We start from the raw sequence: 27,500 nt of genomic DNA on the forward strand, positions 1-27,500 counted from the left end.
TGCCTCTTGTTAAAGGACAGTGATGACTGACTTCTTGGGAGAGTTATGAGGCTTAATGGTAATTATCATATATTTTTTGAAGACATCGCACTTAAACAATAATTACTTAATCAATTCGAAGTACACCCCCCCCCCCACACACACACACACACACACATATATATATATATATATATATATATATATATATATATATATATATATATATATATATATATATATATATATACATACATATATATATATATCTATATATATACAGTATATATATATTACAGTATATATATATATATATATATATATATATATATATATATATATATATATATATATATATATTAAATCGTAGATGTAACAGCCATAAACTGGCAAACCTGAGTGATGCTATTTCGAAAGTGTGAAATGTATCCAGTCCACTGTTCGTTTTTATTTTGAGCATTTTACTGCTAAGGAAAATGAAAGAATCTAATTCAGAAAGTTAACTGAGGTTGCATCCCTTGGTACAGGTGATTAGAGCCCACGTTGGGATATCAAAGGCCAATTAATTCCTACTCTACCTTCAGTCTATCAAACACATCAAAAGGCGTTCAGAATCTAAGTTAGCGGCAGATCGAAAATTATGTCCATTTCAGTCCATTCCGTACATTTTTGTAAATTAATCAAACTGCCATTGCAGAAATGTTGATATCCTTAGCGTTTATGCAAATTCGCAAATGCTTCATAGATTTAAGATTTTCTTTATGATTATATTTATTCAAATTCTTTTGTTGTAACCCCATGGGTAACATATAAAGAAAAGGCAAAGATATTTAAGACCCTGGCGGTTCCTGTTCGCTTGTAGATTTGTTCAAAAGTAAAACCTAACATAGTTGGTTATTTGAATTATTCATCGCTACAGAAATGCACAGTGTGAATCCATTTGATGCAGTGCACAGTCAGAGAGTTAAGGACTGCCATATCCCAAGCATCAATTGTGTAAAAGAAAAGCGAAAGCTATTATTATCATCATTATTATTAGTAGCTAAGCTACAACCCTAGTCCGAAAAGCACGATGCTATTAGCCCAAGGGCTTCAACAGAGAAAAACAGCGTCATTAATACCATGGTCACAGATACCACATTTTGAAATTGACAATGATTCTTTATTAATATAACTAGATGCAGCTACCAACAAGCATAACAAGTCAGTTTTCATTCCAGTTAGTTTAACGTTATCAACAAAATATTGTTAGGATTCGTTGACTTTTAAAGCATCCCTTAATCCAGAAAGTAAGCATTTCAAAGTCTAAATTTAGTTGGTTCACAGAAAGAAATTCAACGTTGTTCATACTTATTTTTTTCTTTAAAATATATATACAATGTGTACCATCCATGACGTTGAGAAGAACAGGAGAGAATAAACAATTGCTTTGGGTTCTAACTTTTTCAGAGAGCGAGATTTTACCTAGCACATTATTTCCATGGAAATCGTCTGGTTGCCTTTTAGTATCAGCATCAAATAGCAACAATTCTACGGGATCAACCTGGAATTCTTACTGCTAATTGAAAAGAATTAAATTTTCCTTAATTTTCCATTTTAGGAAGTCACTGGAAAGAGCTTAGTTATAATTCTTGCCATCTTTAAAATTATTTTTAACGAAAGCGACGAGTTTTGTATGCAAATAAAGAGTAATTTCCGTTCTTTTTTATCTATTTACTTTTCCTTTGAGAGAGAGAGAGAGAGAGAGAGAGAGAGAGAGAGAGAGAGAGAGAGAGAGAGAGAGAGAGAGAGAGATTAACATTGGTTTCAGAGGGGTACAACCAATTAAAAAAACAAGTTCATTGCAGTACTTGTTCAGTACAATTGAACTCTGACGACTACTCTACCGGAAAAGATAAAGAGTCTAACAGGAATAACGTCAATATTCCTCCTTTTTTTTATTATTCTCAGTTTTATATCCGGCGATGACACACATCTGGAGGAAGAAAATAATTCAGCTAAGTTTGGGGCGACTTCAAGAATTCCGTTGACCTTTTCGATAACACAGCCCGAATATTACATTAATAGTGTATGCGATCCGTCAAAAATAACGATTAAATATTTAAACAAATATGCACACACACACGTACATCCCTCTCATCAGGGTATGACTAGTTGTTCTTGTCCCTACTTGAGGACAGGGAGAGCTTAGCGTGACCGGAAAGGTATATATATATATATATATATATATATATATATATATATATATATATATATATATGTATATATATATATATATATACATAAATATATCCATCTCTCTCTCTCTCTCTCATATATATATATATATATATATATATATATATATATATATATATATATATATATATCTATATATAAATATATATACGGTATATACATAGCCAAGGACTTGTTTTTATTATATAGGGGACATATCTGAAGATATTATGGAATACTAACGCTAGGCGAAAAGGTATAATCAGTTTTTATATCACTGATATATTTTTGGATGATCATATTCTACAGGTATCATTAGTTTTTTTTTTTTTTTTTTTTTTTTAATTTTGAGAGTTATATACATGTCACAATTTCTAAAAACGTCACATACGTCGAGCAAGCAGTTTTAATGTCTTGATAAGAAGCAAGAAAAAAACGCAATGTCTTACTCGTTAGAATACTTTACAAGTTTTTATTTCTATAATCACTATTAAAAACTTTATTGACATTTAAAACATGGTGTTAGATTTCTGCCAATATTAGAGAGAAGAGAAAACCTTTTGTTATGCTACTAGATAGTGTGGCCTTCAATGATAGATGAAAGAATTAATTTAGAAAAAACTATATATCAAGAGTTCGAATGATAATAGCTGCACAGAATTCGAAAGTTTATCTTAAAAAAAAAAAGAAAAAAAAGAAAAAAAATTTTCACTCTCTTATTTTCATAATTCCATGGAGATTAAGTTAATTTTCTATCATTTGAAATTTATTATCATTTAATGGCCCCATTACAATCAACTAGCGTCATTGTGTATATTAATTACCAATAACCCTTCTTTCTCGAAAAATACACTAGAAGTGTCTAATTGATTTCATTAGTTTTCTAGATCTGAATAGTCTTTTGCAGGTAACTAAAGCTCTAACAAGAGTATGTTCCTAACTTAAAACATATTTAGAAGAATAATAAAATTGTATTTTTTTTATATTATAATAGATATAATGTATATAAAAAATGTAAATTACAATTTGCAAAGGAATATTTCTTGATAGAAGAAAGAAAAAAAAATTGTAAGTTAATAAAATGTAATTGTATTTCCATAATAAAAGATAAAAAAAGAGATCACCTACTTCGACAAAAATGTAAAATATAATTTGCAAAGGAATATTTCTTGATAGAAGAAAGAAAAAAAATTCAAGTTAATAAAATGTAATTGTATTTTCATAATAAAAGATTAAAAAAAAAAAGATCACCTACTTCGACAAAAATATAAAATATAATTTGCAAAGGAATATTTCTTGATAGAAGAAAGAAAAAAAATGTAAGTTAATAAAATGTAATTGTATTTTCATAATAAAAGATAAGAAAAAAAAAATATCACCTACTTTGGCTTTGTTTTCAACTTACAAAAGGTACTCGAGCTTTTCCTAGTTGGAAGATATAGCCAAACAACACTTTGTCACATCCGCCGACGTGACGTCATAGCCCAAGTGAACTTTCAACGTAAATAACCTATAGGAAAACAGCAGGTTCGTTCTCAATTACATTTTCTGATATTTGCAGACATTTCAACACATTTTTGAAGGTTCGAGTTGAGGAAAGTTAACAAATAAAATGTTTTCTTTTCATAACTAATAGAATCAATTTATTTTCGTAGTATATATAATTTAAACTAATATTTTAATAGAAAAATTATTAAACGGAGTAATGTTACCATGCGTAACTTTGAAAACCAAAGAAGAAATTAAAAGTTGGCATCAGGAAATGGGAAATAAAGATGGTATCTTTCCTGCAAATGTCACTCGCATGATATATGGCACTCTACATTTTTTCCTAATCCTCCTACAGAAACCTCATATCAGACAATACTCAAAAGACTAAATTCCCTTATACCTCGAACGTAAAGTTATTAAGTATCGTTAATGTCATGAGGATTCAGTCCATTGCTTCAGTTTTCTAAATTCGAGAGATTTGAATCCTTTGTTCCGATGTAATAAAAGAAATACAGTTATCGTTAAAAGAGGATTTATGATTAATAATTCACTATTCAGATTTTATCATTCGGATAAAGATTTAATGAACACTATTAAAATTCCGAAAGGTATGCACCTCTGGTGACGTCTGGCTGAACTCTTTCATCACAGGAGTAAGAAGCGAGTTCAGATCTTGAGTTTTCATTGAGTATTGGTTTTTATGATTTAACTTTTCCTCTGAATAATTCTTTTAAATAAGAATACGAATAGAACAAACCTTTTGGGCATTTACCGGCTCTTAAGAACTCTGGGTTTAGTGCCTTTAGTTTGTTAACAGCAGATGAATACTAGTTGGTTATAGACATTTTCCAAAATTTATCTGCAGTTGGTTCTTTATCTTAACACTATACGATGTTATAAAAGATAAAGACTCCTACATTGGGATAACCTATCATAGTATGCTCTTCCCTTGACAGTGTTAAATTTGCGGTGAAAAAAATCCAATGGTAGGCTATATCTTCATAAAATCAAACTCGACCACTGCGAGAAAGGAAAAATGAGATGAACCTCCTCTCTTATAGGAAGGACAAACCTGCTTTTCAAGAACATGTATATTGTGCAACACAGGAAACACAAATGGCAAAGTTCGCACTTCGTATGGGAATGGTATGAAAGACTAAGCAAACAAGTTGATTTTCTAATGTTTTTTTTTTTTTTTTTTTTTTTTTTTTTCAACAAAATATCTGTATATTGGACAAAAGTGCAAAATGGCTTTTCGGTAGGATTGAAATTTGTCAAAAGGTCTTTTGAAAGCATTAAAATTCGATAGAGACAATTAGCTTCAATAGTTTCATTAACTTCTCGATAGGGGAGGAGGTTTTAATGATGTTATGGAAGCGAGTTCTATTTTTTTTTCTCGTGTGCTTACGGTAGATAATAATGGTTAGACCAACGGGAAGTAATAGTAGTAGTAGCTGTATAGAACAACTAAACGATACAAGTTAATAATAATAATAATAATAATAATAATAATAATAATAATAATAATAATAATAATAATAATAATAATCAAAACTTGGTAATCTACAAAAATCACGAAATAAGTCTAAATTGCTAAGACAATAACTAATAATTATTATCACTTTTATGGAAGTGATATTATGCAAGTGGGTTGCATTTATTCAATTTTCAATAGCTATAAAAATAGCATTATCGTAAATATTGATACTTTGATTTTTACTACATCTATTTTTTTTCAAGAGTCGTTTTGAGAAAATGAATAACAAAGCAACACTTGTTTTAAGTTATATATCATTCTTTTTTTCGTAGGAAACGGTGTACTCCCGTTAACCATGTTATTATTATTATTATTATTATTATTATTATTACTTGCTAAGCTACAACCCTAGTTCGAAAAGCAGGATGCTATAAGCCCAGGGGCTCCAACAGGGAAAATAGCCCAGTGAAAAAAGGAAAAACTGAAAAATAAAATATTTTAGGAAGAGAAACATCATTGAAATAAATATCTTCTATATAAACTATATAGACTTAAACAAAACAAGAGGAAGAAAATTAGATAAAATAGTATGTCCCAGTGTACCCTCAAGCAAGAGAACTCTAACCAAAGACAGTGGAAGTCCATGGTACAGAGGCTATGGCATTACCAAAGACTAGAGAACAATGGTTTGATTTTGGAGTGTCCTTCTCCTAGAAGAGCTGCTTAACATAGCTAAAGAGTCTCTTCTACCCTTACCGAGAGGAAAGTGGCCACTGAACAATTACAATGCAGTAACTATCCCTTGGTTGAAAAAGAATTGTTTAGGATTGCCCTTTAGACGTCTATTGCAGAGGTCGAATATGTTGCATTTCAAAACCATAATAAGCTTCCTATCAGTGAAAATATAGCCCACAATTAATCTACACATTACTTCGAGACAATTATAATTCTAACTGATAATAAATTCAAGATTCCATGTATCAGACTACATAGAAAGAGGATAAGTATAATGCTTCAGAAATCGGCTGCTCTAATAGTTTAACCCCACCTCCTGCCCAATGCATTCTCCTCCTACACCTTCTTTTTCGACTAAAGCTTTTCCCTCTATGCAGGGTTGCTATTTCTTGAATGCCGTTTCCAATTTATCTTCTCATACCCTCACATCTACGTATGCCCTCTAACCTCATCACTCGAACTGATCCATTGTCAATTTCACTCGTCTTTTTTTAGTATTTTCTCTTTCCAAAGCAACAGTGTACCACTTCTTTTGGGACGCTATCATGCACTGTTAAAAATTTGCATTAAAAAAAAAACGGTAAATGCCTGGCAACATTTATTCCAGGAATTTTACCGTTTTAAAAATAGATATATTGACGTAAATGAGTGATATTACGGTCACCAACCCGTAAGATATCAGAACAAAGTATGGTAAAATTACGGTCGCCTGTATTTTACTGAAATACGGGTGAGAAAAATATATTTTTACGGAGAATTTCCGATTAAAATTACGGTCTTTTTTTTTAACTATGTAGGATTTCACCAGATCTATGAAAGTAAGATGCATCTTAGCATTTCCCTCCAGCATCCTCTCCCGCAGTTGTCATCTAATAATAGCCTAGTGAGTTAGGTACCATTTATAAAGATGTAGAAACTACGCTGTTTCAGTCATAAATAAGGACAAGTTTACACAATTAAGATTCCAGGTAGAAGAGGAAGACCACCAAAACTCCACATACAAGTTTGGATTTAGATTAATTCAGGTTATCTAGATTAGTTAATATTGTGGGGGAACAGGAACAGAATGATACACTGTTGAAACTAGTAGAAGAGTTTTCTTTCATGAATGGACTGTATCAAGGATGACCTTCGATCAAAGGGATTAACCGGTGATGAAGTGTGGGACAGAGGTAGATGGAGAACGCTGGCCAGAAACATCGACCCCACAAAGAAGTGGGAAAAGATGCAGACAAAGAAAAAGAAAAAAAGAAGAAGAAGAGTTTTGATTGGAAGTAGAGCACTAGAAAATGGTCGAAACTCCAATAAAAAACAAAAAATAAAACTGGCCATTTCATTCACAGTTCTATTAACATGGCTAAGGTGTAAAAATCCCTGAACAAAAGGATAAACCATGTCAGCATTTTTCTTGAACTTCTATAGTTGCTGGAATACTATTGTTCTCAGCTAGCCCATGATAAAGTCTTTATCGTATTTTATAAACACAGCCTCGGCCACAAGGGTTAAAAATGACAAAATAACTCAGTCATTCCTTTTTCGTCAATCACTCTGTTGCTTGTGGGTTATCGCAATTCTTGCAAAGACATGGATTTATAATGGCAGAGAAATGTATAAAATTCAAGAGGAGAGATCAAATTGCAACCAAACTTAAAAGCAAAAGAAATTTCATCTTTCTACTAGTATTACTGGTGAACGTTATTATTATGCATGTTTTTAATAGTACAATGCTAGATACCAAGACGTTATTTATCTAATCTAAGGGATTGCATAATTTATAATCAATGTTATGCATATATCCATGCGTGACTGAAAGTGAAAGGAAAATCTAATAAAGTTCAGTTCTTTGATACCTTCAGAGAGAGAAGCATTTGCTGTTATTTCAGTTTTTTCCCTACAATAAATGCATTATATATAACTGTTTTATTTAACATGGTATGATATTTTCTAGAAACAAATTTTAAGGAACTCCATATCCACGTAATCGTTTTTGGAATTCAAATGATGATTTCATGAAAAGTTCTGCATACTGGAATAACAATAAATGTTTCTCCCTCCCTTTATTAGCTTATCTATTCTTCGTGTATACTTTATATGGCAAACTTTCTATGTATAGAAACAAATTATCTAAAATTTTGTTTAGGGTTCCAAAGCTTTTCATTAAAGGAAGAACCGGTATTATGAACGAAGTTGTTGCTGAAACATTTATTATTATTATTATTATTATTATTATTATTATTATTATTATTATTACTATTATTATTATTATTATTAATAGCCAAGCCACAACCCTAGTTGGAAAATAAGATGCTATAAGCCCAAGGGCTCCAATAGGGAAAAAAAAGCCCAGTGAGGAAAGGAAATTAGGAAATAAATAAATGATGAGAACAAATTAACAATAAATTATTCTATAAACGGTAACAACGTCAAAACAGATATGTCCTATATAAACTATAAAAAGATTTATGCATCATACAGGGGGATTTTCAATGATGGTATGTTCCAGAGTCAATACAGATAGATATCTGTCTTGACTCTGGTATGTTCCACCCATACATGATATCAGCGTATCCATGCAGTTTCAGAGATAGCTGATACGCTCCATAACAGCAGTTATAACACAGTTAAACGAAAGACTTGTCTTAAAAAAAAAAAAAAAAAAAAAAAAAAATTGTGTTCAGAACCAAAGGAGCCATCCTGTTTGAAGAATGGCCATCCTATAATATTTAGCATGCATAATTGAGTTAGAGTTCTCTTGCTTGAGGGTACGCTCAGGCACACTATTCTACCAAATTTCTCTTCCTCTTGTTTTGTTAAAGTTTTTATAGTTTATATAGGAAATATTTATTTTAATGTTGCTTCTGTTCTTAAAATATTTTATTTTTCCTTATTTCCTTTCCTCACTGGGCTATTTTCCCTGTTGGGGTCCCTGGGCTTATAGCATTTTGCTTTTTCAACTTACTTAGTAAGTAAGTAAGTAAATAATAATAATAATAATAATAATAATAATAATAATAATAAAGATAAAGCTGTGGTAGCTGCTGTTCTGCAGATAGCCAGAGAGCTTTTCCAGTAAATAGAAAAGTGAAAAGTTGTAACGCTAACTTTTATGACAAAGAAAGCAAATGCGTCTTGTACACCAAACAAGCATTAGGCCAATACTACCTTTATAAGTTAGGAACAAGTCAAAATAATCCAATAACAGATCACAAACATTGATAAATTCCTTTAATGTGGTGCCTACAATTTAGGAATGTTTGTCAAAAAAAAAAAAAAAAAAAAAAAAAAAAAAAAGCGTGAGATTACAGAGCTCAACCTAGTCCACTAATCCGTGAATGAATTTTGTACCAATAAATCCATGGTAAAGTACAAACGATTATTGTTATTAGATTAGGTCAAATAATCTTTGATACTGAAAGTACAAGTTTTATTTACCTCCAAAGTAATATGATTTTTAATTGAGGCAGAAGGTAACAAATAATCAAATTGACGTTTAAATGCAGAAGTCCGATAATCTGCTGGAGGTTCCACAAAAAGTGTAACATTTTCCGATATTAACCCTTATGAGAACATGTCTTTTTCAACCCCTAGCTCTATTAGTTAAGTTTATATTTTAGAAAAATAGCTCAAGAATGCTGAAGGGATTAAACATGCAAAAGTCATAGCTTAAATAAAAAAAATTAATAAACAATAAATAAACAGAATAGAAGAGATTAGAGAAAATTGAATATTTGATGGATTCTGGAGGAAACATTGATTATGACACTTCACCTAGGTGATAACTCGTATACATAACGATGATTTGTCACGATTTTATAGAAAAAAATGTAAATTTTTCATCAATGTCCTCCGAATTTTAATCAGTTATAGGACTCGCCGGATGCCTATTTTCTCCAAGTTAAAACAAACATCTTTTCAGAAACTTCATGCAATCCTTCTATATGACATGATCATTGACAGACAAAAATAACATATCTAAAGTAATACTGACAAAGGTAAAACTATTATAGAGACTACGCCATAACTACCAGCTTATTTATTTCCTTATTTCCTTTCCTAACTAGGCTATTTTCCCTGTTGGAACCCTTGGGCTTATAGCATCCGGTTTCTCCAACTAATGTTGTAGTTTAACTAATAATAATAATAATAATAATAATAATAATAATAATAATAATAATAATACCTAGGCTCCAGTGGTTAACATTTAGTGATATTTCCATAAAAATTTTTGTTGCAATATTAATTATTATTATTATTATTATTATTATTATTATTATTATTATTATTATTATTATTATTAAGCTACATCCCTAGTTGGAAAAACAGGATGCTATAAGCCCAGCGGCTCCAAAAGCAGAGTGTTGTAAGTCCAGCGGCTCCACGGGGAAAATAACCCAGTGAGGAAAGGAAACAAGGAAAAATAGAATATTTTAATAAAAGTAACAACATTGAAATAAATATTTCCTATATAAACTATAAAAACTTTAACAAAACAAGAGGAAGAGAAATAAGATAGAATATTGTAACCGAGTGTACCCTCAAGCAAGAGCACTCTAATCCAAGACAGTGGAAGACCATGGTACAGAGGCTATGGCACTATCAAAGACTAGAGAACAATGGTTTGTTTTTGGAGTGTCCTTGTCTTTTAAGAGCTGCTTACCATAGCTAAGGAGTCTCATCTACCCTTACCAAAGAGGAAAGTAGCCACTGAACAGTGCAGTAGTTAACCCTTTGGGAGAAGAATAATTTCGGGATAATTAGTATAAGGGTATCTGAAATAATGTTAAAATAATGTTCTTATCGGCACAGATTAATCCTAATTCTTACAAAAAGATTGATAGACTATATGTATGATTATACATCGCAAGAAATAAAAAAAAAAAAAAAATAGTGCATTCTTCATTCTCTTTCGGTATATATCTCAAAATTTCCCTTTCTAAAATTACGAGTTGTTTGCATATTTTCAAGATCATATATAACAATGTATTTTATTATGCTGTACCGGAAAAATACAGTGACGAAATTTGCCTCGAAAAACTAACATATTGCAGAGTTCAGTTCCCTATCTAGCTTCGACTTTATATACATATATATATATATATATATATATATATATATATATATATATATATATATATATATATATATATATATATATATATATATATATATATATACATTCGTATAACTCAATAAAGCTCATTATCAAATCAAATCACAGATAACTTTACAAATGAGTTTTAGTTTCTTTTCTGTACTTCTTACAGTTAATAAAAATGGTAAGAAGATATAAATGGTCGCTTTTGGAATGGTAAATATAAAGGAGCTTTGAGCAATGTGATCTATCTGAAATTTACGATTAGTTTGCATAAGCATGTTGCTAAAATCAATCATTCTCGAAATATTGTCCCATAAAGTCGAAGCAGGGTGAAAAATCTCAATAAACTTTAACGGAAGAAAATAAAAAATCTGTACGTTCATAACAGTTTATACTCCCAAGAATGTTTACATGGCTAAAGGAAGGGTTTGTGATAGTGAGTATTAATCTCCCAAGTAGAGAGTTCTCATGGGAAATCCAGATATTTCTCATGATTATAAGGTCAGAGGGACAGAGGAAAGATAAGGAGCGAGAACCACAATAACGAAATTGGGGCATTTCTAGATACTAGCACGGATACCTGGAACGATATTGATGATAGTTGTGAAACAAGCCTTAATGTAACTCTTCATGAAGTAACTTGATGTGGTAAAGATGAAATGCTAAGAATATTTCCTATAAACTTGAATATGATTTTGTAACCTATTCGCAAAGGGTTAACTACTGTGCTGTAATTGTTCAGTGGTTACTTTCTTCTTGGTAAGGGTAGAAGAGACTCTTTACCTATGGTAAGCAGCTCTTCTAGGAGAAGGACACTCCAAAATCAAACCATTTTTCTCTAGTCTTGGGTAGTGCCATAGCCTCTGCACCATGGTCTTCCACTGTCTTGGGTTAGAGTTCTCTTGCTTGAGGGTACACTCGGGTATACTATTCTATCTAATTTTCTTCCTCTTGTTTTGTTAAAGTTTTTATAGCTTATATATGAAATATTTATTTCAATGTTATTACTATTCTTAAAATATTTTATTTTTTCTTGTTACCTTTCCTTACTAGGCAATTTTGCCTGTTGGGGCCCCTAGGCTTATAGCATCCTGATTTTCCAACTAGGGCTGTAGCTTAGCAAGTAATAATAATAATAATAATAATAATAATAATAATAATACGTGAAGACATGTTGGTAATCCTATGCAATTTGTTTTTCATTTCGAAAAAAAATATCACCCCTGATTTTGTTTATCTACGATAATACAGTTTGTCGGTTAATGTTATGAAACGTATTTATTACATAATCGTGAAAGAGAGCTATTTGTTTTCTTTTACATTTACAAATATATGATGTTTAACAATATTATGTCAGTGCTTGGTATCAGTGTTATGTATTTTCCGACAAATTTAAACCATTGAATTATTCACTTGTATTATGTGATTAAATTCATTAATACAAAGTTATAGGAAGCAAGTGTTGTATCAAATCTAAGTTTCAGAGCTGCTATAACAGCTTAGTTGTAATTACCTAGCCGAAGACGTATATATATCAGACTCAAACTATATAATAAGCTAGAATAACTAACAATATAATTGTCAATTATAGAATTTCGGCGTTATTCAACATTATAAGGTGAGAGGACAGAAGAATATAGAGGTTTCTGTTTATATATATTGGAATACACTATTTTCCCTCATGCAGGAATAGTATAATGCTCTTTAATATAATAAACTTATTACAAAACAGAATTAACTATATTTCAGGCAAGATAAACATTATTTTTCGCTACCAGTTATTCTTTTTTTTTTTTTTTTTTTTTTTTTTTTTTTTTTTTTTTTTTTTTTTTTGTAGCTAGTCCCTCCCCGTCGAACAGGAGGATGGAGACACCACTGGCTCTTTGATCTTCTATTTGAAAAAAAAAAAAATCGTTAATCTTGAAAAATATGACGTTTGTAAGTGTGGCCACGACACAGGTAAGGCGCCATAGTCTTCTAAAGGATTTGTGTTTACTTTGTCATATTTGACATTATACAAGGAGAATTACCATCATAGTTTTTCCCTCTCTTTTATCCATTGAATTTTCTTTTATTTAACAGACAGGCTTAAATGGCATATGAGCCATAACTCCTTTGCCTACTCTCTTAGCATACATTGTTTTCATATTAAGTAATTCCAATAACTGAATGAAACCATCTTTGCATTTTTATGAATGCTGAACATTCACTTGCTATAGCTTTCAGGGTTTTGATATGTGACTCTAAGACCTATAATTAGTAGTAAAACATGCCTTTGCACTGTATTTGGGCTCAGACGTAGCTACGGATAAATTACGGAAAGACTCAACAGACAGAATAAAATTTGTGCCATCACTCTTTATTTTATTAGTAATTGTTTCAACATTCTGTTGACAACTTTTAGCAATTTTTTGATTCGGGTATCTTTATGTTTTCTTGTTGCTAATGTATTGTAAATTGTTTCTTAAATGTTTCACCTCTACTGGAATCAGTAAGCAACAAAAGTATGAAATTCAAATGAGTTATGTTGGCCAAACTAAATATAAGTGAAAAGTAATTCAATGTTAAACCAAGTTTTTTTTTAACTTTAATTATAAGATAATAAAAATGACTCTTCTACATGCTCTTCTTAAATTGATACAATTTTGTATTAAGAAATGTTCCTTCTTTTCTTGGGTTTAACAGTTGAACAAATATCTAATTCCAACACCCCCCCCCCCCCCCCCTCAAAGATTCATACAATGAAAGTTGGAAAAAACCTGGCCTTACCTGTAGGAATGTGAAGAGGAGGCGCTTTTCTGCGATGGCCCAGTGGTTGCATATAAGGGTTTTGGAATGGTCGTTTGCAGAGATGTGTCGGCTTCGGTTTGATGACGCCACCCATTTCGTGGGGCGCATGGATTCTCGCACTGACTACTCCAGGTATTTGCTGATTATTTGGATGGTATATCATTTTAGGCTGTGCATTTGAAGATATGATGTCAGGAGATCTATCAAAACACTGTTGAGGGACTTGAGGATGACTATTGTGAGCGAAGCCTCTTGGAGGGCTAAGACAAGCATTCGAAAACACTTTCCTCATGTCCGGTATTTGCTGGTTTTCATTGAGCAACAAGGGAAGGGAATGATGGACTGGTAAGTGAGTTAGGTGTGGCTGAGAAGGGTGGTAGGGATAAGGAGCATATCTCGGGAGGATTTTTTGCTTTGGCATAGCGGTAAGGTCAAGAGCTTTAATTTGAGGCCTTGGACATGGTGTCTGGTCTATTGTCTCGAGTTTCACTTTATCGACAGTTGATACATGACTGGTAGTCTCTGTAGAAGTTCTAGTAACCGTTGAACTTGCTGTCGAAGGGAATATATCGACTGGTGAACTCCCTTGAGTTACAGAGCCAGGGCTAGAAAAAACACTGAAGGGACTCAACCCAGAGAAGTAAGCTGAATCACTCAAGCCAGACGTATCCAGAGGCGACGGCAAACTTGGAAAAGGCGAATTGGGAGTGCTGAGCATACGACCATTCTCGAACTGGGCCCTGATTTCAGCACCACTGCAAGACCCTGGGCTTGCAGCGGCTTCAGCAAGCATGGGGTCATCCTGTTCCCTCTTTAGTCGTTTCTTGGGATGCCCCGGATTAAAGTTGTGTGTTACCATCTCGTCGAAGAGAGGTTCCAGAGGAGGAAGCGGTTTCGTTATGGGGGGCGAAGGTTTCGGTTGCTCCTGCAGGTTCTCTTCTTCGTGGAAGGCAGTAATAAATATCTTCTTATAATTTCCCGACTGAACCTTGCTGGCGAAAGTAGAAAAGGTCGATGGCGGCGACCTCGCTTCCATGTTAACACTACAACTCTCAGCCATGTTTGCTTTGGGTCACTTTCATTTGCTTTGTATCAAAGTATGAGCGAGTATTAAAGGTTTATGGTGGGATAGTATGTACATAATTGATGAAACTGCAGGACTACTGCATTCGGTGTTTTGATAATAAACATTCGAGTCACAATATATTTTCTTTGTCTTTTCCAATAACGTTATGTTACTTATTTCTACCATGTAATGGTAGAATATTCCTATACCGTCACGTGCATTTTACCACAGCGATTTGATTTTCTCATAATGCATTCACAATGGTCGTTATCAACGAACAATTAACCAAACGACTAAACCAAAGAGGTCTGTATCAGAGGAAACCATTTTATAGGACATTCAACATAACACTGTTAAAACTGTTAAACCGTAAATAAACCACGGGTATTCACCAATAAGTTCTGACGAGAAAGGCATCCACTATATACCCGCGAGAAACGCTACAACTCCTCCTGTCCGTGGCGATGTACATCTATCACTGTCTACCACCAGTGTGCACTGGCACTGCCACCGCAAAGCTGGCGGGCTGATAACACTCCCCACCTACAGTACTCCCCGAGTCTTATCTTCTTGAGTTACCTCCATCACTCGGTAAAGCTTTAACTGATTACTGAAAAAAAAATCATCTTGAAATACAATGCATAAAACTACAAGAGAAAATTAGATTTAATAAAACCGTCATTCTTCTCAAACTTCATAGGTTATGCGAAATGTCTCTTTCAGTAATTTGTCTCAATTTTCAAATGCACAGTATGTTGAGACTGCATAAATCATTAGTTGCAGATAATGATACGAATTATCATCATTAACAGTAAACATATTTAGTGATACCTCGATTTTCATTCATTCTAACCTCCGGGGTCAAAATTGGTTTTAAATGCGATTTTCTTCCCATAGCGCCCACTGCACCCAATGCAATCACTTTCAACACAAACACATAAGCACGATTTGGGTAGACTGCTCGTAAGGTCGATTTTACCACTGCAGAAACTTGCTCCATAATATCACCAGTCTTTTCCTTGTTCTCGGATTACACTTTCTTCCTAAATGAATTATAAACCGCAAGCAATGACGTTTTTTCCACTTCTAATTACAATTGAGACTTCACTTATTTATTTACTTGCTATTGGATAACTACTGCCGAAGGGTACGATACTTTCGCCCCCGTTCAGTTACAAGTTAAGTGATCATCAACGTTTTATCCGTGCAACTTCAAAGTTTAAACACCTACATAGGCTCGTGTAACAGCTTCATCCACGCTACTTACGTGTATGGTACACAAGCACGTCGACTTTGGGTATTGCGTAGCTGACGTCATAGAACAGACCGCACGTCAATCTGGAAATGAAAAAAAAAAAAAAATTATGATAGATATATCTTGTCTTTTCTTAGTCTTTAACACTTCTCTAAGTAGAGATGATATAATTTACCAGAGGGAATATACAACCATGATAAATAGATTTAAATATGATTTACATGAACCAAAATGAACTAAAATATCTAAAAGAATGCCTAAATAAACTAGAACTAGAAACAAATGTTAACACAAGACACACGAGTGACAAACATAGGCTATCTGAACCAAGAACAAATAGTAAATTTGGTGAAAGGGCTTTTAGCTACTGTGCGCCTAGACATTATAATAAACTGCCAACTGAAATGAAGGACCTAAAGGGAGCAATTGAATTTAAGAAGAAACTAAAGACATTACTTTTCACAAGATCATATGATTTGGAAGATGCTACAATCAAAGAATTGTATAAGTTATAATGAAAATGTTTCGTTAGATGAATAATATGGACCCGCCCGAGAAGTAGTTCTCACTCGACTTCAGTGGAGGGTTGGATTTAAACCCAAAACAAGTAAACAAGTAAGTAAACATTATCCTGGCATCTTTAGTAAAATATACTCATGAAGTTACATTGCTGGGGTTTTCAAAGAGATCTCGGGGAAATTTCTAACCTCTCGCTTAGTCACCTCTCTCTCTCTCTCTCTCTCTCTCTCTCTCTCTCTCTCTCTCTCTCTCTCTCTCACACACACACACACACACACACACACACACACACACATATATATATATATATATATATATATATATATATATATATATATATATATATAAATATATATATATAATATATATATATATATATATATATATATATATATATATATATATATTCATATATATATATATAATACATACATATATCTATATATATATATATATATATATATATATATATATATATATATATATATACATATTTATAAAACAATTTTATACATACATAATGTGTGTGTATATATATACATATATATATATATATATATATATATATATATATATATATATATATATATATTTATAAATACACACATATATATATATATATATATATATATATATATATATATATATATATATATATATATATATATATATATACATGATTATGTTTACGTATTTATATGGATAAGGTTAACACGCATTAACATAAAGAAACTGTATCGAAAGGCCTAAAACTTTACCTGTAAAAGAAATTACCCTTTTTAACACCTGGCTAATGAAGTATGAACTCCACCCACACACACCTGGAAATATAAGCCAGGCAATTTGTTTGGGTGTGGAGTATTGTTTTTTAAATATCTGTTATGTTCGTACTCTCACTGTACCATATAAAATGTAGAGACCTCCCTCAATAAATCTGTCCTCTGAATAAATATCACGAAGCTAGTCAGGACTTAATTTTAAATTTTCTATCTTATTTTCCCTGTGGTTCTTTTGCATCTGAGCATCACGTTTTCCGTGATTTTTACACATACACAAATACACACATACATATATATACATACACACATACATACATACATATATATATATATATATATATATATATATATATATATATATATATATATACATATATATATATATATATATATATATATATATATATATATATATATACATATATAAATGTGTGTCTGTGTGTATGTTCAGATATATATATATATATATATATATATATATATATATATATATATATATATATATATATATATATGTGTGTGTGTGTGTGTGTGTGTGTCAATATATATAACTATACATATATATATATATATATATATATATATATATATATATATATAGAGAGAGAGAGAGAGAGAGAGAGAGAGAGAGAGAGAGAGAGAGAGAGAGAGAGAGAGAGAGAGAGAGAGAGATTCTTAATGTTAATTCAGTTTCACTGGTTACCGATGATGAAGCTGAAAATGAAAGTTTCTGTACATTGACTTATTAACATCGGTTTTTCTTGAAGTTTATCATGCTCAGATTGTGTTATGATCCTTCTTATTACAATAACTTCTGTTATTAACTTTGCGAAATTTCACGTATAAATAACATACAAAGTTACCTAATTATATATTCTACGGCATCTTTTATATTGTTCTGGGTACTTTTTTCTTTGTAATGAACAGCTATTTAAGTTCCTTAGTGCCTATTACTCAGAAATCAAACCATTGTTCTCTAGTCTTGAGTAGTGTCATAGCCTCTGTACCGTGGTGTTCCACTGTCTTGGGTTAGAGTTCTCTTGCTTGAGGGTACACTCGGGCACCCTATTCTATCTTATTTCTCTTCCTCTTGTTTTGTTAAACTTTTTATAGGTTATACAGGATATATTTATTTTAATGTTACTGTTCCTAAAATATTTTATTTTTTCCTTGTTTCCTTTCCTCATTTGGCTATTTCCCCGTTGGAGCCCCTGGGCTTATGGTATCTTGCTTTTCCAACTATTATTGTAGCTTAGCAAGTAATAATAATAATAATAATAATAATAATAATAATAATAATTACTTTCTTTCATTAACTCTTGATTTACACTATAGTGCATTGTATTTGATTCTTCTCTAATTCCTATCTTTGATTTAATATCATTTCCTATTCTTTATTGGTTTTCTTTGTTCTCCTTTTCTTTAAATTTAATTATCGCTTTAACCGAATCCTTTTAAGCGCATAACAATTACTCAGTTGTCAAGAATATCATGGAAGGCTACAGGAGACCAGAATAACAAGTACATATTTATTAAAATCAACAAATAAGAGAGAAAATAAATCAAACAATAATAGAAATGGATAAAAACAACGTACAATGAAAAAGAGCAAAGAATCAACTCCAAGAAATATGTGAAATAAAGATTAATTTTTTGTAAAAGTAATTTCTCCAAAATCTATAATTAATCTGCGTATGGAGAGTTAAATAAAGTGACTGAAACAATCACCAATATAATCAGACCAATGTAAATATACTTATCAACAATGGTAAACATTCAAACTGATATCTTTTCCTCGTTACTTCAGTAGGAAACATTGCAGCAAAACTCCGCAGTAATTCACTCTCGTTATTCATAAAAAAAGAAAAAAAAAATATTCCCGTACTTTTTTATGCCTTCTCCAAATACAAATTATCCTTATGTCCCAGTATTTCTCATGAATGTTTTTCTGAGCTCCTTCCTATCCCCATTCTATCATCACGTACAATCCTCAAGGATGAGCTTTTCGTTGTTTTTTCTATTAGCGGCTCGTGGAAACTTAATGTGCACTACTCTTGCAAGCCTTTACCTGGATGAGAAGAGGAGAGTTTTTTAAAAGTGTGTTATAAATGGTTTGATTGTTGTAAATACATAATTTCTATAATCTAATACTCACAGTTATACTTTGGAAAGAGAAAATATTGAGGTGAAGACTTTACTAAATTATAAGTTGGTACGTATATATGGAAGAGTAAATTATTATTATTATTATTATTATTATTATTATTATTATTATTATTATTATTATTATTATTATTATTATTAATAATATTATTATCATAAATAAACGATGAGAATAAATTAACAATAAATCATTCTAAAAACTGTAACAACGTCAAAACAGATATGTCATATATAAAATATTAACAACGTCAAAAACAGATATGTCATATATGAACTATAAAAAGACTCATGTCAGCCTGGTCAACATAAAAACATTTGTTCAAACTTTGAACTTTTGAAGTTCGACTGATTCAACTACCCGATTAGGAAGATCATTCGACAAATCGATGGATTTAAGGGTGAGATGACTGAGGAGTGATTGGAGGTAGTTCTGGTAATCATGTAGGTTAAAGTATTGTTGAGATGGAAGAAAGGAGACGTTATTGGAGATAACTGAAAATATACAGGTATAGGTTTTTGTGGACAGTGAGTCCAATAAGATGAAAATACCGAGAATTTATTGAAAGAAAAGTGTGTAAAAGTGAATAGGATTAGAGACACAGAAGTTAAAAGTGTATAGGGATTATTTTTGCACTTAAGAGGTTGGATAGATGAAATGAAAACCAGAGCAGGAGTGGGATAGAGATATAAGAACTATTGTGACTGGCAATTATATAATTCAAAATGTAATATTGTATTGACAAGTTGGTCAAGAGGAAAGTGAGAGAAAAAAAAGGCATGTAATTAAAAGGGAGAGAAGACAAGCAACAACAAGATATTCTAAAAGGCAATGGTGGCTGAGAAAAAAAGTCCATTATCAAATGGGTTTTGTTATAAAGATGCAAATGAAGAGATCCCGTCTGTAAAGAATAGACTCCTTGGTCAATGGAGAGATTATTTTGGAGACTTTATAAGTTTGGTAGTCTGAGGATAATGATGTAAGAGTGAAAAATATTATCTGGAGGTTTAATAACACTAAATGAACCTATTATTGAATGAAAAACAGAAAAAAAGAAAGAAAAAAAAGTAGTTAAGAGTGAAAAACAGACACACCACGAGGTGAGACATTGTACGATACTGCTGTTTTGTATTATTATTATTATTATTATTATTATTATTATTATTATTATTATTAGCTGAGCTACAATCCCAGTTGGAAAAGCAGGATGCTATAAGCCCAAGAGCTCCGGCAGGGAAAATATCCCAGTGAGGAAAGGAAGTAAGGAAATAAATAAACTGCTAGCGAAGTAATTAACAATCAAAATAAAATATTTTAAGAACAATAACAACATTAAAACAATTTTTTATATAGATTAAAACAGTAAAAACTTAAAAAAATAAATAATAGGAAGATAAATAAGAATAATGTGCCCTAGTGTACCCTCAAGCAAGACAATTCTACCCCAAGACAGTGGAAGACCATAGTACAAAGGCTATGACACTACCCTAGACTAGAGAACAAGGGTTTGATTTTGGATTGCCCTCCTAGAAGAGCTGCTTACCATAGCTAAAGAGTCACTTCTACCGTTACAAAGAGAAAAGTAGCCCCTGAATAATTACAGTGCAGTATTTAAACCCCTGAGTGAAGAAGAATTGTTTGGTAATCTCAGTGTTGTCATCTGTATGAGCGGAGGAGAATGCGGAAAAAATAGGCCAGAGTATTCGGTGTATGTGTAGGCAAAGGAAAAACAACCCGTAACCAGAGAGAGGGGTCCGATGTAGTACTGTCCGGCCAGTCAAAGGACACAATAACTCTCTATTGGTAGTATCCCAACGGGTGGCTGGTCCCCTGGCCAACCTACTACCTACTAGCTTGAATATTATCAAGTTACTAACCAGGATGTGTGAGATATGCGTAGACAAGGGAACTGTTCCAATGAGAGAAATATTTACTCCTTTTTATTATTATTATTATTATTATTATTATTATTATTATTATTATTATTATTATTATTATTACTTGCTAAGCTACAACACTAGTTGGAAAAGCAAGATGCTATAAGCCCAGGGGCTCCAACAGGGAAAATAGCTCAGTGAGGAAAGGAAACAAGGAAAAAATAAATATAAACTCTATAAACTTTAACAAAACAAGTGGAAGGGAAATTAGACAGAATAGTGTGCCCAAGTGTACCCTCAAGTAAGAGAACTCTAACCCAAGACAGTGGAAGACCATGGTACAGAGGCTGTGGCACTACCCAAGACTAGAGAACAATGGTTTGATTTTGGAGTGTCTTTCTCCTAGAAGAACTGCTTATCATAGCTAGAGTCTCTCTTCTAAGTATGATTGAAGAAACTGTAAAGTTTATATTAGCCAAACCTCATTTAGTATATTCGAGAAAGTGGCATCATAGAATTTTTAATAAGAAAGTAAGAGAAATGTTTGAATAAATGTTAGCGTGATTGTCCGGAAAAAGGGTTTTTAAATCAAGAGTTTGCTAGAAACAAGCTTTTGAGAATTTGAAAGTAAAGGCGAAACGTTGTAAAGGGTCCATATTGACCTAGAAATGGAGGAAGTTGGAGATGTGTGGTATGCATAATAAGATGATCAGACTGATGGGACCAGTTGGGTCTCTGAAAAGTGACTGAGATAAAGTTTTAGTTAGAGAAAGGACAATGTCTACAGGGGCAAAGTTATTGGATGAGATGGTACATAAATAAAGAGTTGAATGGCTGATGTATGGAAAGTATACACTGCTGATTGGCGATAATGAAGAGTATAAAACTGTTTACAAAAAGACAAATTTGAGAGAAAACGTGAGCAAAAATATATTATGAGGTGAAATAGAAACAAGGAGGATGGCGAAGTTAATATCAGTATAGACGGAGAAAGAATAGGAACATAAGATTCATATGCTGGATGTACCCTCAAGCAAGAGAACTCTAATCCAAGAGAGTTCAAGGCCATGGTACAGAGGCTATGACACTACCCAAGATTAGAGAACAGTTGTTTGATTTTGGAATGTCCTTCTCCTAGAGGAGCTGTTGGAATGCATGAAGTAATTACTGATATCCCTTGTCTGCGAAAACAAAATAAAAAGTAAAGTTTAAAGTAGGTGAAAGGATACATCAAAGTAATCTGAGATGGTTTTGTCACGTGGAAAGAATGAAGATTGGCAGGTAGGTGAAAATGTTAGGAAGGAGGAGGAAAGGATTGCATTAGATGGGCTGGATTGATTATGCGGAAACGAAGGCCTCCAACATCCAAGGAGGGTAATGGTACAAGCAAGATTAAGACGAGAATGGCTCAGTATGTATAGGGGTTTCGACACTGTTGAAAAGCCTTTAGTATAAGTATATCAACCTACCAGTGTTGTAGTTTTATTTTTATGCGAAGAAAACTCAACAACAACAACAACTATATATATATATATATATATATATATATATATATATATATATATATATATATATATATATATATATATATATATATATATATATATATTTATATATATACTGTATATATTTATATATGTTACAACAAAAATACTGTCAAAATTATGTATGTACACTATATATATATATATATATATATATATATATATATATATATATATATATATATATATATATATATATATATATATATATATATATATATATATATATATATATATATATACCTACCTCCTCAAAATTTGACCCCGTTAAACACAAAACACAGAAAAAGCTTTAAAAACGCTCACAAAATATTGCAAGCTAAGGAAGCCAAGCTATTACGCGAGTCACCGTTGACTTCGAGAATGAGAATAGAGGAAAAGACGGCTTAAAATAACCGGTTTAATTAAGGGAGGAAGGTTTTTTATGACTGAGGTGGATTGGTTATTACGCAGAGGTAGGCTACCCGTTGCATTCATCAGGAGGCTAAAATCAACAAAAATGTTTTCTTTGATATTTTGGAAAGAAAATTTATTTATTTGTATTTAGATTTATGCTGTTTTTTTTTCTTACTTTCAATATGCATTCAGTTTTACAGTGATGTTTATTTAGAATGTAAGCAAACTTAAAGAAGTCTTTTTGTAGAATATCATTTCTCGGATATATATGTATATATATATATATATATATATATATATATATATATATATATATATATATATATATACTGTATATAAATATATATATATATATATATATATATATATATATATATATATATATATATATACAATATCTATATACATATATATATTACTCATATACAGTACAGTATATATTCATATATATATATATATGTATATATATATATATATATATATATATATATATATATATATATATATATATATATATATATATATATATGAACTGCCGAGGTTGGCGTCAAAAGAAGCAAAGGACCAGAAATCCTAAAACTCAATAAAACTCATTATCAAATCAAATCACTGATAACTTTACAAATGAGTTTTAGTTTCTCTTCTGTACTTCTTACAGCTAATAAAAATGGTAAAAAAATATAAATGGTCGCTTTTGGAATGGTAAATATAAAGGAGCTTTGAGCAATGTAATCTATCTGAAATTTGCGATTAGTTTGCATAAGCATGTTGCTAAAATCAATTATTCTAGAAATATTGTCTCAAAAAGTATCTTGTTTTGGAAGGTTGACCTTTAAACTAGAATGGCTTTGACCTTTGCCTTAAAGTTCTAAACTCAAAAGCTAAAATGTTGTAATCTGAGCCCCTGAATGCCTTTTGTATATATTAGTTTCTGGAGATGTCTGGCCATTTGCAATTTTTATGTCAAGATGTAATTTGTCTTTGTCTTCGCATTCTTTTTTTAACTAGTGTTACTAAGGATGTTATGATGTAATTTGAAAGCAAAACAGTATGATCTCTTTGGTTGAAAGATACTAGAATATCATCTACGTCAGTTTTTTTTTTTTTTTTTCTAAATACAAGTCTTTACAGTAGTGGTAAAAAAAAAGCTCCTCAAAAAAGTGTAAGAAATATCCGCGAATGTTTTGCGCAATAAGTTTTTTTTTTTTTTTTTTTTTTTTTTTTTTTTTTTTTTGAACAGCTTGCCTTTTAAAACACTGTCTGGAATAAGCCGTTTGATTAATTTTACAAAACTGAGATAAATATCGCCTATAATGTTGAAACGTCTATTCAAAACTACTCGTTGCTTGTATGGTATATTGAAGAAGATAACTCATTACCATAACAAACTTTAATTGCGACGTGTATTCTGAACAGAATTCACCAGTGATTTGAAACAGCTATAATAGGTCCAAGTGAAAAAGTTTCCTTATAAATTTTGCATAAATCATATACGATAGCATATGAACACCAGAAAAAAAAAAAAATAGGTCAAAGTAAACTTTTTCATTGGTGACAATGATATCCCTTAGAGTTTTGTCTTCCATCTTGGAACTGGAATAAACTGAGACAGACTCTTTTTCTTTCACACTGGCATCCCTTTATTAAGGCATCGGTTTTCTCATGCGATGGTATAAGGCATGTTTTATCCTAGATAAGAAAAATTATTATGATTTAAGACATGGTTAATATTTTTTATATAATTTTGTTTGTCAAATTGTACGGGACCAGCATCTCAGATAATATGACAACTGTACTTTTATCCAGCCTATATATATTAACATATATATATATATATATATATATATATATATATATATATATATATATGTATATGTATATATAAATTTATACAGTATTATATATATATACACATATATCTATCTATCTATCTACCTATATATATATATATATATATATATATATATATATATATATATACATACCCTGTATATATATACATACACATATATATATCTATCTATCTACTTATATATATATATATATATATATATATATATATATATATATATACATATATGTATGTATATATATATATAAATATAAATATATATAATATATATATGTATATATATATATATATATATATATATATATATTTCAGTATTATATGTGTATATATATATATATATATATATATATACATATATATTTCAGTATTATATGTGTATATATATATATATATATATATATATATATATATATATATATATATATATTTCAGTATTATATGTGTATATATATATATATATATATATATATATATATATATATATATATATATATATATATATACATATATATTTCAGTATTATATGTGTATATATATATATATATATATATATATATATATATATATATATATATTTCAGTATTATATATATATGCATATATATATATATATATATATATATATATATATATATATATATATATTTATATATATATATATATACATATATATATATAAAATACTGAACTAAAACCATGATAGGGTAACAATCTTCGATATTCTAATGCTGAGAAACGTGATTTTTGTAACTATTCATGCTTTAATCTTTGTCTAATAGATATTGAAAATTCCTTTCTCGCTTAAGCATAGATGACTTAGGTAAAACTGAAATATTCATAGGATCTGCCTACTTTGAAATTCTGATTATTCTTGCAAAGCTACTTTTCATAATATCTCTTCAATGTCCCTTTGTTTTTTTCATCTTTTCAATGCCCTCATTACAATGGAGGTCCATCGCTATATGATGATATTCGAAATAATTCATTTTATATCAATTCTCAGAAGTCAATCTAGAGAAATGAAGACTCAGATATGAAGACTTAGAAATGAAGACTCAGAAATTAAGACTCAAAAATGGAAACTCAAAAACTAAGACTCAGAGATGAAGACTCAGAAGTTAAGACTCAAAAATGAAAACTCAAAAATGAAGACTCCAAAATGAAAACTCAAAAATGAAGACTCAGAAATGAAGACTCAAAAATGAAAACTCAAAAATGAAGACTCAGAAATGAAGACTCAGAAATTAAGACTCACAAATGAAGACTCACAAATGAAGACTCCAAAATGAAGACTCAGAAATGAAGACTCATAAATGAAGACTCAGAAATTAAGACTCAAAAATGAAAACTCACAAATGAAGACTCAGAAGTTAAGACTCAAAAATGAAGACTCAGAAATTAAGACTAAAAAATGAAGACTCATTAGACAGAAAACCTTCTTTTGTTATGATAAGCAATGCTAACCTTCTAGGTTATACGAAGATATTCATTGTAAATGATGAATGGAAACTTCTTTAAATTCATAACTGACCCTTTCCTTCTGCCATGTGTGAATCCTAATCACAAGACGACATGAAATTATTCAATCGTAAGGTTTAATTGGTGAAGTAAATGTTTCTGACTATGTCCTTTGAAATTGAAGTTTAAATTTGATTGTATAATTTGCAACGATTTCAATCGTTTCAGACTGTCTTTTAAAATATAATCATGTTAAATTGCAGCTTAAATTTGATTGTTTGCAACGATTTCAATCGTTTCAGACTATGTCTTTTAAAATATAATCATGTTAAATTGCAGCTTAAATTTGATTGTTTGCAACGATTTCAATCGTTTCAGACTATGTCTTTTAAAATATAATCATGTTAAATTGCAGCTTAAATTTGATTGTTTGCAACGATTTCAATCGTTTCAGACTATGTCTTTTAAAATATAATCATGTTAAATTGCAGCTTAAATTTGATTGTTTGCAACGATTTCAATCGTTTCAGACTGTCTTTTAAAATATAATCATGTTAAATTGCAGCTTAAATTTGATTGTTTGCAACGATTTCAATCGTTTCAGACTATGTCTTTTAAAATATAATCATGTTAAATTGCAGCTTAAATTTGATTGTATAATTTGCAATAAATTCAACATTTTTTTTACGTGCTAAATCTAAGAGGTCTAAATTATAAGTAATAAGAATGAGTTGTTTGTAACATTTGCGCGTTATTTTCAGCTGAATATTCTTCATTCGTCGCTCTGATGCTTCTTGAATTTGAAAGCAG

General features: G+C 30.7%; 1 protein-coding gene across 1 annotated transcript in view; it reads right to left on the bottom strand.

Annotated features, from left to right (window-relative positions):
* Nucleotides 1–27,500, bottom strand: part of LOC137634879 (uncharacterized) — a 141,032-nt gene that overhangs the window by 48,279 nt on the left and 65,253 nt on the right. The window contains exon 2 of the mRNA XM_068367428.1: nucleotides 13,764–16,188. Within this exon, the coding sequence (XP_068223529.1) occupies nucleotides 13,764–14,844 (1,081 nt within the window). The 5' untranslated portion in view covers nucleotides 14,845–16,188. The remainder of the gene's footprint in view (nucleotides 1–13,763; nucleotides 16,189–27,500) is intronic.

The sequence above is a fragment of the Palaemon carinicauda genome, chromosome 45 (assembly GCF_036898095.1).
Source record: "Palaemon carinicauda isolate YSFRI2023 chromosome 45, ASM3689809v2, whole genome shotgun sequence".
In the NCBI taxonomy this organism is placed as follows: Eukaryota; Metazoa; Arthropoda; class Malacostraca; order Decapoda; family Palaemonidae; genus Palaemon; species Palaemon carinicauda.